The sequence below is a fragment of the Bos indicus x Bos taurus genome, chromosome 15 (genome assembly GCF_003369695.1).
Source record: "Bos indicus x Bos taurus breed Angus x Brahman F1 hybrid chromosome 15, Bos_hybrid_MaternalHap_v2.0, whole genome shotgun sequence".
In the NCBI taxonomy this organism is placed as follows: domain Eukaryota; kingdom Metazoa; phylum Chordata; class Mammalia; order Artiodactyla; family Bovidae; genus Bos; species Bos indicus x Bos taurus.
The window spans coordinates 19256220-19273293 of NC_040090.1; the positions used below are offsets into that span (position 1 = coordinate 19256220).

The 17074-nt window shown below is 51.8% G+C and overlaps 1 protein-coding gene across 3 annotated transcripts in view; it reads right to left on the reverse strand.

Annotated features, from left to right (window-relative positions):
* Nucleotides 1-5079: 5079 nt before the first annotated feature.
* Nucleotides 5080-17074, reverse strand: part of NAT10 (N-acetyltransferase 10) — a 38976-nt gene continuing 26981 nt past the window's right edge. Inside the window, exons 21-30 of one of the 3 annotated variants that reach the window (XM_027562692.1) lie at nt 16770-16903; nt 16555-16603; nt 13672-13768; nt 13475-13585; nt 12232-12404; nt 11597-11716; nt 11188-11286; nt 10750-10823; nt 9719-9802; nt 5080-5885 (exon numbers count right to left, since the gene is read on the reverse strand). In XM_027562692.1, coding sequence (XP_027418493.1) covers nt 5774-5885; nt 9719-9802; nt 10750-10823; nt 11188-11286; nt 11597-11716; nt 12232-12404; nt 13475-13585; nt 13672-13768; nt 16555-16603; nt 16770-16903 — 1053 coding nt within the window. In that variant the 3' untranslated portion in view covers nt 5080-5773. Of the gene's footprint in view, nt 5886-9718; nt 9803-10749; nt 10824-11187; nt 11287-11596; nt 11717-12231; nt 12405-12509; nt 12593-13474; nt 13586-13671; nt 13769-16554; nt 16604-16769; nt 16904-17074 lie in introns of those variants that run through there. The other 2 variants (XM_027562691.1, XM_027562693.1) reach the window with 2 other exon arrangements.

A 17074-nucleotide genomic window follows, 5' to 3' on the forward strand; every position in this document is an offset into this window, starting at 1 on the left:
TCTTCGTCAAAGGAGGCAGGAATAATGGAAAAAAGAAAAGTGGAAAAATGATAGTCTCTTCACCAAGTTGTGGTGGGAAAGCTGGACAACCACATGTAAATCAATAAAGTTTGATTTTTTGTGTATGTTGGAAGGGAGTGATCTAAGTGCCTTAAAGACTTACATATAAGACATAACACCATAAAACTCCTAGACAAAAACATAAGCAAACTATTCTCTGACATAAATCATACCAATGTTTTCTTAGGTCAGTTTCCCAAGGCAATAGAAATAAAAGCAAAAACAAACAGGACCTAATCAAACTTATAGGCTTTTGTAAAGCAAAGGAAACCATTAACAAAAAGACAACCTACAGACTGGGAGAAAAATTATTTGCAAATGAAACTGACAAGGGCTTAATTTCCAAAATACAGAAAGAGCTGTCACAGCTCAACATCAAAACAAAAGCAAAAAAACCCACTCAAAAAATGAGTAAGACCTAAAGAGACATTTCTCTAAAGAAGACATAGGCACAAGAAAAGATGCTCATCATCACTAATTAGCGAAATGCAAATCAAAACTATAATGAGGTACCACCTCACCCCAGTTAGAATGACCATCAAAAAGTCTACAAATAAATGCTGGACAGGATATGAAGAAAAGGGAAGTCTCCTACACTGTCGGTAGCAATGTAAGTTGGTGCAATCACGATGGAAAACAGTATGGAGTTCCTCAAAAATTAGAGAGAGTTGCCATATGACCCAGCAATCCCACTCCTGGGCATACATCCAGACAAAACTTTAATTTGAAAAGGTACTTTCAGGCCCACGTTCACAGCAGCACTGTTTACAATAGCCAAGACACGGAGACGGCCTACACGCCCATCAACAGAGGGACGGGTGGAGGAGATGCGGTGCACGTATGCAGTGAGACGCTACTCAGCCATGAAAAAGGATGAAATAAAGCCATTGCAGCAACACGGATGGGCCTAGAGATGATCATACTCAGTCAGTCAGAGAGACAAATCCCGTATGACATCACTTACAGGTGGAATCGAAAATATGACACAAATGAACGTATGTATGAAACAGAACAGAACTGTGGCTGCCAAGCGGTGCAGGCGGGGAATGGATTGGGAGTTTGGGATTCCCAGATGCAGACTATTATATATAGAATGGATAAAAAATTAGATCCTACCGTATACCACAGGGAACTACGTTCAGTATCCTATGATAGATCATAATGAAAAATATATTTAAAACTTAATCACTTTGCTGCATAGCAGAAATTAACATAACATTGTACATCAGCTACAAAAATTTTTTAAAAGACAGCCGTCAGGGACTTTCCTGCGGTGCCCTGGCCCCCACCACCCTGATGCGCAGAACTACTGCTAGGCTGTCAGAAGTTGTTTGCAAATCCTTCCACGTCCAATTCTGTGTGGCCCAGCACAGGGAGGAGGGGGCCTGATGAGGGACCCCTGCCCTCTGGTGGCTGCTGCCTTCAGGCCCCGCTGAGCGCTTGCTGGCTGTGTCACCTGTTAATAACAGGACAGAAGACCGGAAGCCAGTGACTCAGGCCCAAAGGCTTTCTGGAGTAGGTGGTAGTTTGTCTTAGGTGCAAAGTCCAGGTAGAAATAAAGGTTTTTAAAATGTTTCCCGTCTGAAGCAGGAGGAGAAATTCCTAAGGTCACTGGGAACACTGACGGGAGTGGCTGTGGTTCAGTGACCGACAGGCCAGGACTCTGGATTTGGGGGACAACGTGAAGACCCCACAGGGTCAGTCAGTCCTGGGAAAGACCCACTGTGGGCTTTGCTGAATGGGGGCCCAGGGGTGGCAGCTTGAGGCCCAGCCTGGGGCCCTGGCCTCAGTGGGCAGAGGGCTCACCATGGACCCATGGCGCCCTCTGGTGGCCTGAGGTGGGAGGCACACCCCTTGGCACCATCCTCCTGGGCAGAGGCTGCTGCGAAGGTGGTTTGAGGGTGGGTTGTCCCTCCCAGCACTCACCATCTCCAGGGGCTCCCCTTAAAACGTCTGTGCCCACCCTCCCTACGAGTTCCCCCACCCCTGCAGGAGATGCCTCAGTCAAGTATTCAGCCTAAGAAGCAGCTGGTCTAGTCCATGAGCTCCATATAGGAGCACAGCTGTATTTCCTCTTTTTAGGGGGCAGAAGATTGAAGGCAAGGTAACATAAGAGGAGCAAGGCCTCTTCAAGCCTGCGTGTAGCAGAAACGTGTTCAAAGCAAGCACTTAAATGATAATTAGAAAAAAAACCAGACATTCTCCAAGGAGCCAGGAGAAACTAGCGTGGAAACGGGAGTCTTGTCACCTTACCTTGCCCCAGTGACCAGGCTTCCTCCTCCAGCCACCGCTCAGGAGCGTGGGGGCTTCTCTCCTCTGCTGCCCACTTCAGGCTGTTAGCAGCCAAAGGCAGGCTGGGGAGAGGACGGTGAACTTCTCCTTAGCAGGGGACCCTGCTAAGGGAAATGAGGGGGTGGTTTCCTTCTACTCCAGTTGCCCTGCAGGCAGTTGAGAAGCTGGGCTGATTCAGGAAACTCATCCCGACAGGCCACCAAGGCTAAAGCCGAGTCTGCCCCCAGCTCCTGATACTTTCCTTTCCCTTCTGGTCCTGTCGGTTGGCCCACAGCAGCCAGATGTCGGGATTATCACAGCTTTCTCCTCCGCTGAACCACTGAAAGCCCAAGAAAAACCTCAGCGTCTCCCTCTCCCGCCACCCCCTGCCTTCTGCAGAATCTACACCACCTTTCGGCTTTCACCAGTTGTTTAGAGAATGGAGGGCAGCGTCTGGAATCGCCTATTCAGGCCCCGGGGAGGCCAGTCCCACCCTCTCCGGGCCAGGGGACTGGCGGCTTGTGATGGCCTCGGATAATGAGCCTACATTTATCCGAGGTGGCGGTCACTCCTCTCCTCCCCTCCCCCAGCCTCACAGCCCCCTTTGTGTCACTCCTGGTCACTCGAGGGTCCTCTGGGACTGTGGGGGACAGATGAGCAGTGGAAGCGCTGAAGCGGCCAGCACCGGCCCCCTTGCGGCTCAGCGGAGTGGCGGGGGGATGAGACCATTGAGGAATCTTCTTTGTTCAGGCTTTTTCGGCCCCTTCCTCAGCCTGGTGACAGCATTCATCGGCGGCCTATCTGAATTCATTTTGCAAGTGAGATTTCCTGAGACAGCGAGCTTTACAGATGTCACTCTGTCTGGAGGCCAGATGGTGAGGTCTGGGGGAGGCGTGCTTTCTCAGGTTTGGAGGAGAACCCAAGATCACAACCACCAAGGGCAGAGGCCTGTTCAGGAACACACACTTTGCACATAAGCACCAAGACTGTACACAGTAGGCGGAATGCTCACTTCCTTTTCATGCGCACAGAGAAAGGCCAGAGCACAGGCTGTGGTTTTAGAACAAAGCCCGGCGTCACTCAGTCCATCGTAGTGCTTGTGGGTAACAGAGCAGCTCCCCCGGGTTACACGTGCCACAGAACACAGAGCCTTGGTGAACGCCTGCTCCACACCAGGCACTGTCTGCTCCTCACAGCAGCCCTTCCAGGGAGGTGCTGTCATTACCACCTGCTGTTTACACACACGTGGACCTGGGTGGAAGAAGTGTGCTCCAGGTCACAGCAAGGGCCAGGCAGAGCCAGCATTGAGTCCACGGAACAGAGCAGAGGACAGGCTTTGACGCTAGAGGTGCTGAGCAAGGACTAGGCCAACCTGGGTATGATGTGGCTGGAGAGGTTTTAACACACCAGCCAGCTCAGATCATTTGGGGCTGTGACTGCATTTTAGCCACTCTCTTTAAGAAAACCCTCTTTGATGGGCTTCCCTTGTGGCTCCGTGGTAAAGAATCTACCCACCAACACAGAAGACGAGGGTTTAATCTCTGATCCAGGAAGATCCCACATGCTGCGAAACAACTAAGCCCGTGCATCACAACTACTGAATCTGCTCTTCTAGAGCCCAGGAGACTAAAAGCTCACATGCCTAGAGCCTGAGCTCTGCCACAAGAGAAGCCACTGCAATGAGCAGCCCTTGTACCACAGCTAGAAGAAAGCTCTCACAGCAAGGACCCAGCACAGCCAAAGAAATTAAGTTTTTAAAAAATCCTCTCTAAAAGGCAGGCTCAGGCACTTACCTGAGAAAAATGGATCAAAAAACTTTTTTCATCTCATTGAACTTTCCTGTAGGGAGAGGGCATGGTGGTCCCAGGCACAGGTGGTCAGAATCTGCTCTCCTCCCTGTGGCCATCTGTCCTGGGAGCTGCACATTTAATCCTCCTTGCTCCAGAAGCTCCTCTTCCTTCCCTGTCCACAGGCTAGACTTCTAGGAACCAGATAACCTACCAGGGCTGAGGAAAGGATCTACTTGGATTCACAGAAGACAGTCCTTTTAAAGTCTATGAAAAACCAACCAAGACTGCGGTAACCAAGGCCACCGCAGGAATTTTTTAGATAAAAATAAAAAATACAGAAGCTGAAATTTGACTCAGGGAGCTCGGAAAGATCACCAGCAACTCACACGCAGAGGCGAGGAGAAAGGTAGATCAGAACCAGAGCACGTCGGAGCCAACTTCCACTCTGAACTCTCCCTGCACTTGGTGACATGAATAGGGAACGATTGTACAGAATCAGCAGAGGGGGAGTTCCGTGGTGCTCCAGTGGTTAGGACTCCAAGCTTCCACTGCAGAGGGCCCGGGTTCGATCCCTGGTCAAGGATGGCAGGGTCCAGGTTTCAGTAACAATGGTATCGGATTTAGGACTGGAAAATAGATCCCAAACATTCCAAAGTACACATGAAGCCACCGCACTCCTGTCCACGAGAAACGAGGGAACCAAACGACGTGACAGGAGCTGGAGATGGAGCGAGGCCCCTCTGGCCGGCCTCCAGGTGCTGCACCAAGCCCTGTGGAATGACCGCAGGAAGCACGGGTCGGCGCAGTCAACTCCCCCCAGGCTCCCAGCTTGGTAAGCCCCAGCCACCCTGAGCCTCGATGCCGGCACCCTCCCAAGTGCACCTGCAGCCAAGATCCACCAGAAGAAACGGGCAAAGGCAACTCCCATCTAGGTGCAGTCGACGAGCACACAGGCCGCTGGTCTTTCTAGGATGTTATTTATTAAAAATAGATTCTCTATCTCCCGTCATCCCTGCTAGCAAAGGGGTCTTTCCCAACATTTTTTCCCCAAATGGATGAAATAACAGGTTTCGGGGACTCAGATATCATATCGTTCCCTAAGTTGAGAAGTCAAGCTTTTCTGGGTCACTGCTGGGGGAGGAAAGGGTCGGAACATGGCAGTGTGGGTCGCGGCGCTTAAACGTGGCTGACACGGCCGTATGGCTGGACTAGAGCTCCTGGGACTCCAGGCTTCAGGGAGCCTGGGCAAGTTCATGACGACAGGCCTTGATGCTCCCCCCACAGCCTCTGGGGTCTCCAGACAGCCGAGTACTTGATGCTTGAGAAGAGACGAGAGCCAGCACGGCTTCAACACGTGCAGGAAGGAATGGAGAAAGCTGAGCCCAAAGCGAAATATGAACGCACGGGAAAGGCAGGCCTGGACTCGGGGAGGAGAGACGGCACGGACGGTGTGCCAACTGTCGCGCTCTAAGCAGACCCCCTCGGAAGCGACTCTGCCTTAAGCCGTGTTCAGCCCATAGACTGAATTCCTGGCCAGCTTCTGGGTTTCCTGGGGATCCTGTTGCTTTTAATAGTCCAGTCAGCTGCTACTCAGTCCCACAAGTCAGGGTATTTCCTTACGAGTCAGCCGCCGACACCCAAGTGTCTGTCCACTATTTCTTCCGCTTCAGTTTCATATCTTTTTTGTTCTTCATCTCTCTGTTTTTCTTCAACTTTTTGTTCTGTTTGGGTTCTTGTTTGGCCTCCGGCTTCCTTTTCTTGTCACTGGAAAAGAAAAAACAAGAGTCGAAAGAAAAACACGCTGGATCTGTTACCTCTTTCAGACTGCTCTGCTTTGTCTGAAAAAGGGTTTCCGTCATCTGAAACTTGATGTAAGAATGTGCAGTCACACAGACGTGTTCTCTGTAGGCCTCTGGGGCGCTGTGCTGGGGGCTGAGGACACAACGCACCAACCCAGCTCCCGCCCTGACCAGGCTTAGTCTGTGGAGGGGAAAAAACCTACACCTGAACTCCTGAAATTTCCCCTCCTGAAACTTAAGAAAAATCCAAGGCATCACAAGAAGAGTTCATTCCCATCAATTACCACTGAGGAGTACCCTGGAAACCAGCCATATTATCCCAGTGACCGTGAGGACAGTCCCCACTATAATACAGAGCATGGAATTCCCAGAAAAACATACAGTTCTTCTTGATGTGCTGTTATCTTTCCTAAGTGAGAAGAAAACCCAAAGGAATAGGGACACACTTCAGCTGGCCACTGGTCCCTGACAGATTAACAAGAGAATAGCTAGAAACGGCCACCTTCCTTCCATCTTACAGGTTACAAATTTCTCTCCAGTCTCATTCTGCCCTGGAAACAAACACCTCCTTAGAAGAAGAGGGTGAACAATTCTGTCCGGAAACCATTAACATCACCTGAATGAAATTACTGCTAATAAAACAAAGAAAAGATGCCTCAAATGCATACATAATGACAGTCAGTGTTTTCACCTCCAAAAGCACAAGCTTTGACATCAACACTGAACCGTGGATGCACGAACAGCCACACGGGCTGCGCAGTAATGCAGAGGCTCCTCCAGGCAGTGGCAGCCAACCCAGAGGCAGGAGAGGCACAGCACAGGGCTAGGCCGTCACACACTGTGTGCTCAGCCAGCCTCACTCCAAAGCCACCACAGTCGAGGCGGCAGCCACCATCAGCCCTGGGCTATGTCTGCTTTTTCATCCAAACCAGAAATCAGGACACACCGACAGTGGGCTTTTGTGCCATGACAGAGACCATCATGAAAACGAGGCCAGCACTGATGGTGGAAACTTCCAGGCTGCACAGTGATTTATGGAGATGGCAGAGGAGGATATCCTGATTTCGGGGGTCTATGGCTTCTAGAGTCACAAGATGTCCTCTTTCCAAATAAACTTTTCAGCGGACCCTGTTGATGGCAATGCCAACAATTCACCCTCTCCACGAACCCCCAAGCCAACCCTGGAAGCCTCATCTCCAGAGGCCCAGGGTAGGGGAGGCCTCACGTGTTCCCAGGCAAACTCCAGTGAACGTTCCGGCCCACGGAACTGCTGCCATCCTCAAACACATGGCTCTGCAGAGAAGCAGCTGGGGCAAGGGTTTATCAAAAAACTGTCCAGGGAGTCCTGGAGCTCAAGATACCTCCAGGTGGACCCCAAAGTCAAAACTATTTTCAAGACAATCCTAATCATAATGTGCCTTTTCCACTTTCATTCTCTCCCAACTATTCTCTTTTCCAGGGGCTACCAGCCACATGATAGCACAGCAGATTGAAGCAGAAGCAGACTAGAGAATCCAGCTGCTTTCTAGTTTCCCAAATATTAGAGAGATTTGGAAAGACATAAATGTAAAACATTCCCACTCTTCTCACTGAAGTTTTTATGAAAAGACTATTTAAAAAAAGTTTTTAAACCCATAATGAGTCTGACTGTTAATTTTGAATGAGAAAACTTTTTTTTAAAACTTCTCAGTATTTCATTTCTAAAATGGGAAATATTGATAGGTACAACCAACATGCACAAAAGCCATTTGGGGTCCACAACCAAAAACGTTGGGAACCACTGGCTTAGAGGAAGGAGAGCACAGCAGGTAAACTACGGGCTTTGCAGTGGAAAGAACTGGTCCTGATTCTGGCTCTGTCTCTTACAAGTTATATGCTTCTTGGGAGGCCACTTAACACCAGAGAGCCTTGGTTGTTACTTCATCTTTAAAGCGCTGATATAAGTATGAAACTCCTAGAAGAGAGCACGGGCAAAACATTGTGACAGATATCATACCAGTGTTTTCATAGGTTGGCCTCCCAAATAGAAACGAAAACGAAAATAGATAAATGGGATCTAATCGCACTTACAAGCCTTCACACAGCAAAGAAAGTGAAGTCGCTCAGTCATGTCCGACTCTTTGTGACCCCATGGACTGCAGCCCACTAGGCTCCTCCGTCCATGGGATTCTCCAGGCAAGAATACTGGAGTGGGTTGCCATTGCCTTCTCCAGGGGATCTTCCCGACCCAGGGACTGAACCCAGGTCTCCCACATTGCAGGCAGATGCTTTAACCTCTGAGCCACCAGGGAAGCCCCACACAGCAAAGGAAACCATAAACAAAAAGAAACCTAAAGAACGGGAGAAAACATTTGCAAATGATGCAATCAACCAGGGCTTAATTTCCATTTCCAAAATATACAAACAGTTCATATAGCTCAATAAAAAATAAATAAATAAATAAATGGGCAGAAGACCTAGAGACCTTTCTCCAAAGAAGACGTACAAATGGCCAAAAGACACACCAAAGTATGCCCAACACTGCCAAGTATTCGAGAAACGCGAATCAAAAGCACAGAGGTACTACCTCATGCTGGTCAGAAGGGCCATCATTAAAAAGTCTACAATTAACAAATGCCGGAGCGAATGTGGAGAAGAGAGAACCCTCCTACACTGTTGGTGGGAATGTGAGTTAGGGTAATCAGTATAGAAAAGAGAGGATGAGATGACTGGATGGCATCACGGACTCAATGGACATGAATCTGAGCAAACTCCACCGGATGACGAAAGGCAGGGAAGGCTCGAGTGCTGCAGTCCATGGGGTCGCAAAGAGACGGACTGAACAACAACGGAAACCAGCGTGGAGTTTCCTCGGCAAATTAAAAATTACCAGATGATCCGGCAATCCCACTCTTGGGTACATAGCTAGATAAAACTATAATTCAAAAACGTATATGCACCCCTATGTATACAGCAGCACCACTCACAACAGCCGAGATATGGAAGCAGCCTACGTGCCCGCTGAGAGATGAGTGGGTAAAGAAGATGCGGTACGCATACACAGTGAGCAATACTCAGCCACAAAGAGAATGGAATACTGCCATTTGCAGCAACATGGATGCAACCAGAGATCATCACACTAAGTGAAATAAGTCAGAAGAACGACAGATACCATATGACATCACGATATCTGGAATCTAAAATGTGACACAAATGAGCCTCTCTCTGAGACAGTCACAGAAACAGAACAGACTTTGGCTGCCAAGGGGGAGGGAGGCAGCAGAGGGATGGAGTGGGAGCCTGGGATTAGCAGGTGCGAGCTGGTACATACAGGATGGACAAGGCCCGCCCCACTATACAGCACAGGGAACTACAGGCGACACCCTGTGACGAACCGTAACGGACAAGAACATGAAACGTACACGTGTGTATGACTGAGTCATTTCACTGCGGTACAGCAATGCTGCAAGTCAATTACACTCCAATACAAGAAAAGCAGTTATGTAAGAACAAAGCCACCTCTGCTGTCCTGAGCATGAAGGGAAAGCAGCATTAAAGCCCCCAGGAAGTGCTCAGTCAGCAGCAACTCCAGGGCTGTTCAAGCCCAGCTCCCTGACGTGTCTAGGAACATGAGGGACGCAGAGATCCAAGCCTCCAACTGATCAGTAGGAGATACGATACAGAAGGAGCAACCCTCAAAGCAGAGAACAGTGACTCCTCAAAGCACCTGCTCCAACCTCCTTTCCCAAGTGAAAGCTACTAGGGAAGCAGAGAGAAGGCCAGAAGGCCTCCCCTGCCTGGTGGATGCCGGGCCCTCACCTTTTCAGGCTGACGATTGATGCATTCTGCCCGGCTTTGTTCAAAACTTCATTCCATTCTTCATCGTCCCCACGGATTACATATCTAAAAAAATTAAAGGAAATATCAAAGCCTGCTCAAAGGAAGAGAAGACAGCTTAAAAGAAAGTAAGAGGGTGGTGATGTTCTCATCACACATGTCCTGCCACGAAAGCCAGGCTGAGATACGCCAGCGTCTGTACATCAGAGAGCAGGGGACGGGAACGTCACCGGAGCAAGCAGGGCCAGCAGGGGTCACGGGCATGGAAGGCAGCCACCCGACTTCTCCCAGCTGACTCAGCAACCACCCAAGAGAAGCCTCCTGTCACCCCCACCATCTCCCTGCTCGCCCCCACCTCCACAGCCCACAAGCCCCTAGACTGCGCCCTGCCCCCCCACCTCTGGGATCTAGCAGTCCTGGCAAGTCAAGGGTCTGATGCTGCAAAGCCAAGGGCAAAGCTCAATACCCTGCTCTCGGACCTCCAGGCTGCCTCCATCTGATGTCCAACCACCATCCCTAATGACCCAGCAACAGGACTAAGGGTCAAAAAGGCTCAGAGGCTACCAAATTCTGGAGCATTATTCACAATCTATGGGGAGGACACCACCATTGTAGCTGAAGCTCAAAAAGAGCTGTAACTTCCAGGGCATAGAAGGCTGGAGAGCAAGGGAGTTTTGTTGGAATGTTGGCCATAGAACCCTTTCTTCAAATTCACATCAAAAGCCAAGTATTAAAAAGTAGTCACTGAAAGTGGGTGCTTATGGATCAGCAGCCCCCTCCCCTAAGGGGCCTGGGACACAATACCATTTGCAAGCCATGACTTATAAAGTGGCAGAGCAGATCTGGGGAAAACAAATCTTTCAAGATTATGCAAATGGTGAATGGGGAGGTTTTTAGCTATTAGTGCTTCTAAGAACAATCCCATGAAACACAGCTTTCAGGGCACGCAGGATGTGAATTAGAAGAAAGGAGCAGAGCCTCTGTGCTTCCCGCAAGCAGCCGAGGGGCCTTACTGAGAGAGGTCCATGTCCTTCAGCTTCCCCACTTCTTTCCTGTGTTTCTCCTGAAACTCCTTGGCCGCTTCGTCCTGTGGTCAGTCAGGCAGGGGATAATCAGAGAGAGGTGAGGGAGGGAACACCGTCACACCTCTCCTTCACCACGTGCACCACCTCCCACCCCTGCAGAGGAAGCTCTTGCTAAAGTGTACACGAACGTTAAAACATGCCTTCTGAAAAATCTAAAAGGACAAATAAGTATTGCAACAGAAGCGGCCTGACTGCTGGCTCTCACACACACTCAGCGGGAGGCCTCGTCCAGGGCGGGGAGCACATGCAAAGGCAGGGAAACTTGGGGAGTGCGCTCCTCACACCCCTTGGACCCCAGCGCCCCTGAGCCGTGCCAGCGCCGAGGGCTCTTCTTCAGGGCAGAGAGAGGAGGTTCGGTGTTTGTACCAGGTCGTCGCTCAGCGTCTTCATCGTGGGCTCCATAACCACATCCTTCACTGCCACCATCTGCTCCTCGATGGCCTTCTCCTGCACTTCATTAAACAGCTACAAAAGACCAAGGCCGAGAAGCAGAAGATGAAGGAGCAGCCGAGACCCAGCCACTAGTTACTAAACCATTTAGCACACACTCCGCGTGGTTTAGGAGTCCATGCACTCGTGGAGGAGCAGGAAAACAGAGTGGAGACAAGGCACACTCCAATCAGGGGTGCCTCTGGGAGAGAATGTTACAGCTGAAGCCCCCTATTTCTGCGTGTGTGTGAGAGAGAGAAGATCCGAGGCAATCAGAACCAAATGTTAACATTTCTGCATCTTTGGGCAGAAAATGGGCCAAAACCCTGCCCTCGGCTGAGGTTACCTTCACAACCTTGCGGATGATCCGGTTGAAAAGTCCCATCAATTGGCCCGAGGGCAGCTCGATCTCCTTTTCCAGCTGGTCCACAGACTTGTGCTGCAGGCCAATCCCCAAGAGAAGAGCCTGGGGACAGGAAATCTGTTGGAGTGGCTGCCAGAACAGGCTTTTATCCATTAAAATGGCACTGAGAACCAGAGTTACTCTCCCTTGGTCAAAACGTCGACTGGCACTACTGGGAAATCTTCCCGCTCATCCACCAGGAAGCACGCCTTCCTCCTGAAATCCCCAGACTAACTTCTTATCCCGGCAAACAGCCGCTTCACAGCTGTGTGACAATACAGGGTGCTCCTGGACCTCTGATAAGCAGAGAAAGAATCGAGGCAGATGGTGGGGTAGAAGAATGTGGATTCAGACAGCAGCTCTTCTACTAACTGTTTTGCTGGGTGCATGACTTGACTAGAGAGCCCAAGGGTCCCCTACCTGCAAAAGGAGACCCCTACCCCCTCATCAGAACCATGAAGAAGTAAATGCTATCAGAACCACGAAGAACTAAATGCCCAGTTATGTCATAGCAGCCGATCAACTCCCAGCATATAAACTGTTCCACAAAGCCAGCACACGAGCAGCGGGTAACCTACCGACTGGGCCGCAGACAGGGCCAGGTCCCCAAGCTGGTTCAGGAAATACAGCCGGGAGATGGCTGGGATCATGTCCATGATGAGGTGATAGTCAACCATGTTCCGTGAATACATCTCCAGCCTCTTCAGATCGTAGGGGAGGAAGAGTGCTTCCAGCTCCTCCCGGCGCAGGGCTGGGCGTGCGACAGAGCCCGAAGGGTCAGCGCAGCCCGGCGCAGGGCTGGGCGTGCAACAGAGCCCGAAGGGTCAGCGCAGCCCGGCGCAGGGCTGGGCGTGCAACAGCGCCTGAAGGGTCAGCGCAGCCCGGCGCAGGGCTGGGCATGCAACAGAGCCCAAAGGGTCAGGGCAGCCCGGCGCAGGGCTGGGCGTGCAACAGAGCCCGAAGGGTCAGCGCAGCCCGACGCTCCTGCCGGAACTCCCACGTGGAACGCACAAGGGTCCCCGGGGGGCACCCAGCAGCTGTTCCTCCACTAGCGTTCAGCCAGAGCAGGGGAGGACCACCCGCAAGTGCTGCCCACCCATACAACACCCCGCCTCAGGCAGCCCTGACCTCCTCATGCAGAGGGGAGGCAGCCCGGGCTGTGTGACGGGGTGGGTGGTGTGTGACCCTCGTGTTGGCATGGGACTCTGAGCATTTTCCCCACTTCATCACTTCTCTTCAGGACCCAGCTTCGCAGGCAGCACACAGGCTCCCACCCTCAGCTCCAGAAATAGATTTTTCCACCCAAATATAATTGATCCCAAAAGAGACACACATTCACATAACAACCAACAGGGGGAAAAATCCCCACAGCTGTTAGCACTAATGATCCTTTACACCTTTTTTATATTTTAAGTATTCAAACAGAATCTGTGTGCCCAGAGCACTTCTGTGTGTTGGCTACAGAAGGCTGGCAGCAGATTCTTATTACAATTTCATGAATGAGGAAATGGAGCCTCAGAATCGAGCTAGTTGCCCTAGCTCACAGAATTTAGAACAGGTTCCAGAACTGACTAGCTGCAGGCCTTACATATGTCTCTGAAGCCAAGTCACACATGCCTCTAGTCCTGTCTTGGGGATGACAGGCACAGCGCATGACAGAGGCCCTGGGATGGGGCAGGGCCTGCTAAATGGAGGTGGCGGCGGGGGATACAGGCCTGCAGCTGGTCCCTCCAAGCCTAGTCTAGCCCGCGTCCTGGACCACACGCCCGCCTCTCATACGTTCCGCACAACCAAGCCCCTCCAGCCGCCCGTCCAGCTCACCCGGCTGCACAGGTTTCCCGATATTTCTGTTCTGAAGGATGTTCAAAGCCAGGGGAGGAGAGAAGGTGCTGAACTGGTAAGACAGCAGGGCTAGGAACCGCCTTCGGAAATCTGCGGGTCCAACCAGATGGAGTCAGAGGTCTGCAGGGCCCAGGGCCCGTCACCTGGCTGCCCCCCTATGTCCACTCCCCACTCACCTTTCCAAAAGGCGGAGAGCCAGGCGCCCTGGTCTGCCTCCTCCTCGTCCATCAGTGTCTTCAGCATGATGCACGAGTGCTCTCCGGTCAGGTCATTCTGGGGAACACAGATCCCTGACTGGTACCAAGGCCCCCTTTTATGAAGCCCCTGTCAACGCGCATGGGTAAGCGTGCTCTACGGACCCTTGCTTCCTCCCCAGAGGGAGGGGCAGCCTCACCCTCATTCTCGCAGGGCCCACTGCCTACGTGACAGCTTCCAGAGGCTACTCTGTCCTGATGGCCCCTGCGATGGAGCAAAGCTGCTCAAACCTTCGGAGCGTGCCTTCTGCTGTGAGCCCCTGGCTCACACCAGGTCAGACTATGAGCCGAGAGGCATTACAGCTTAAACACCACGTGACCCAGTCAACATGTTTTGGGCGCTCACAGCAAAGACTCCATGGCCAGCAAACAGGATGGCGAGGGCTCTCATGCTGGCAACAGGTTTACAGGGGCAGGCTCCTTTAGGTTCTAAAACAGTGGCCACAGGTTTTAAGATTTTTTACTACACAACAACCACACAGCCCAACACCATAAAAATATCTAACGGATTTCAACTGAAGGGCATTCAAGTAACAAAATGCCACCACCAAGTCACAAGCAAGCAATGCACGGCACCAGAACACAGGGAAGCACCGCGGACTGTGCTGAACTCGCTGGCTCCAGTGTGCTCCCTGCAGTCGACGGCCAAGGCCACGCCCCAGCCTCGACCAGCCTCGCTGATGAGGACCCAGCCCCTGCACAGCCGCCCCTGCCCCGTGGAAGCAGCCACACACCCAGTGTTCCTCACCAGTCCAGCTCTGAACACTCAAATGAGCATCTCCCTTGGATACTGACCTTGAGCTCTCCAAAACCACACCTCCCACACTCCCTCTGAGCTGCTGGCCACCCCTCTCAAGCCAAACAGAGCGATCAGGAGAACATCACCCTCCTGGCATGACCTCCACCAGCCGCCCGACGCCCTCTGTGCCCACACTCTTCACTGCCCGAGGGATGTGCTGGCCCCTCTCCTGCCCTCTGGCCTCTTCTGGGCCTGCAGTCCTGTCATCAGCCCCCTCACCTGTGTCTGCATGAGCTCTGCAGGACCACCGCCTGCAGCCGACGAGCATGTTCTGGAATCTCCCAGCTGACGAGCCCACCCCCAACTCCAATCTCCCTCCAGCGACCTATTCCTCTGGCCCCTCTGCCTCGTGTAGGAACCACCTACTCAGTCTATCTCCTCACCTCCTTCTCTTCTCCCGTCAGGGTAACCCCTCCACAGAAGCCACCTTCACTTCAACCACCAGTGCCAGAGTCCACTGGTCAAATGTCCTCAACTTATTCATTCTCTTGAGGGCAATGACTCCCCTTCTTTAAGCCACAGACCCTGCCCTTCTCCTACAGATCACAGCTCTTCCTCCTCAGCTCCCCACCTTGATGTATTTTCCAACTCATTCCTCTAAATGCTGGAACGTCCAAGGACTCACCTTTATTCTTAGCCCCTACTTTCAACAGCTTTAAAAACTTACTCACTGAACAAAAGTATGTACTGAACACACACTATACACAGCAGACGCTATTAAGTGCTGGGGTTACAGCTGTGAAGAAAACAGACACTGACCCCCTCCAAGATCCTTTATCCAGGAGTATATTCTATTAAGAACACACTGATGACTGAAATCTCTGTCTCCAGGCCTAGCCTCTTCTTCAAATTCCAGATTCCTGTGGTCAACTGCCTATTCCCTATGTCCACTTGGAGGTCTTATTAGACCCCAAAACAGTTCTCACTTCCACCTCCAAATCTGGTCCTCCCCATTTGAGTCTTATCTCAGCAAACAGCAACACCCAGTCTCTCAAGCCAAAAATCAAAGCACTACCCTCAAGCCTTCTGTTCACTCATCTTCCACATCTCCACCCTTCGACTCGACTCAGTTCACCTTCCAAACACCCCTGGCATCTGGCCCCTTCTCTCTCCTATGTCCCCCTGAGCCATGCCACCCCTCTCATCCGCTCATCTCCCCACCTCGACTGCGGTCCACTGTCCACATGGCAGCCCCAGAACCTTCCCTCTAACCCCTCCCTCCACCAGAAGAGGGACCATGACCCACCATCCTTTCAAGGGTCCTCCAGCCACACCGGCCTTGTATCTCCTTCAAATCACCAATGTCCTTTCCACCTCAGGTCCTCACATTTGCTGTGCCCTCTGCTTGGAAATGCTCTTCTCTGCGGGCAGGGCTGTCACACGGCTGGCCCACTCTGGCCGTTGAGGCTGCAGTGTGACAAGTCACCCCGGAAGCCTGGCCATTGACCATGCCATCGCCACCTGAGCGTTTCTTGTTTGCTCACTTTGTGCTGCCTATTTCCACTCATCAGAAAACAAGCTTTCCTGGCTTATCTTACTCACTGCCTGATTCACCACAGGTGCTACATATTTTTTCTGATAACCTGTCTCACTAGCTCTCCCACATTAACACTTTATTCTCTGTGGCTCTGTTGACCACACAATCGCATCCCTCCTTCAGATACCAACTTACCCCAAGCACTGCTAAAACCACTTTCCTTCCTGTTTTTTTAAAAAGTACATATTCGAGAAGGCCCCCAGTGATAGGATTCCAGAACCAGGGGAACAAGTCCGTGTACACCTCTGCCATCTCAGTCAAGCACAAAGCCGCTCGACTGCGTGAGGCGGAGATGGGGGCGGGAATGGGTGTGACCACGTGGCGTCTCAGTGAGGCCGGCTGCCCTGGGGGCTGTCAGAGCCAACCTCCTGGCAGCTCAGGGACGCCTGCTCAGAGTGCAGCCAGAGGAACCAGGGCTCTGCAAGGACACACCTGTCGCCAGCCCTTCTTTGCCACAGGCCTCACTCACCGGGGTCTGTCGCAGATAAACAGGAACAAACCCAGCTCGTTTCCAGAACCTGCAAAGACAGAGACAGCAGGTCGCCACGTGTGCATTCTGGGAGCGGCTGGCATACAAGGCTGGGAAGGGCCATGGGGAATCTTCGATGGCTGTTGCCCCAAGACAGACAGACACAGCCCATAGAGCGCAAGTTCTCAGGACACCAGGGCCCAGAGGACACTTACTTGAGGAGCCTGGGGGTCAGGCCGTAGGACACCCCCAGGTAGTCCAGGTGTTCAGCAGGCCTCTCGTTCAGCTTGAGAAGTAAGGGAGGCAGGTCCTTCCGGGGAGTGACGACTTCTTCCAACAAGCTGACGGCCTGGCGGACGCCGGGGGAGGGCATGTCCACCCAGCGGGGGAGGAGGAAGGTTAGCGACATGCCCAAGCACCCCAGCCACACCAGGCTCTGGACGAACACACCAAAAACTGGGGCGGGTTTCTAGGTTTGTTCCCATGGTTTTAAAAATGAAAACACACCACTAAGCCCAGT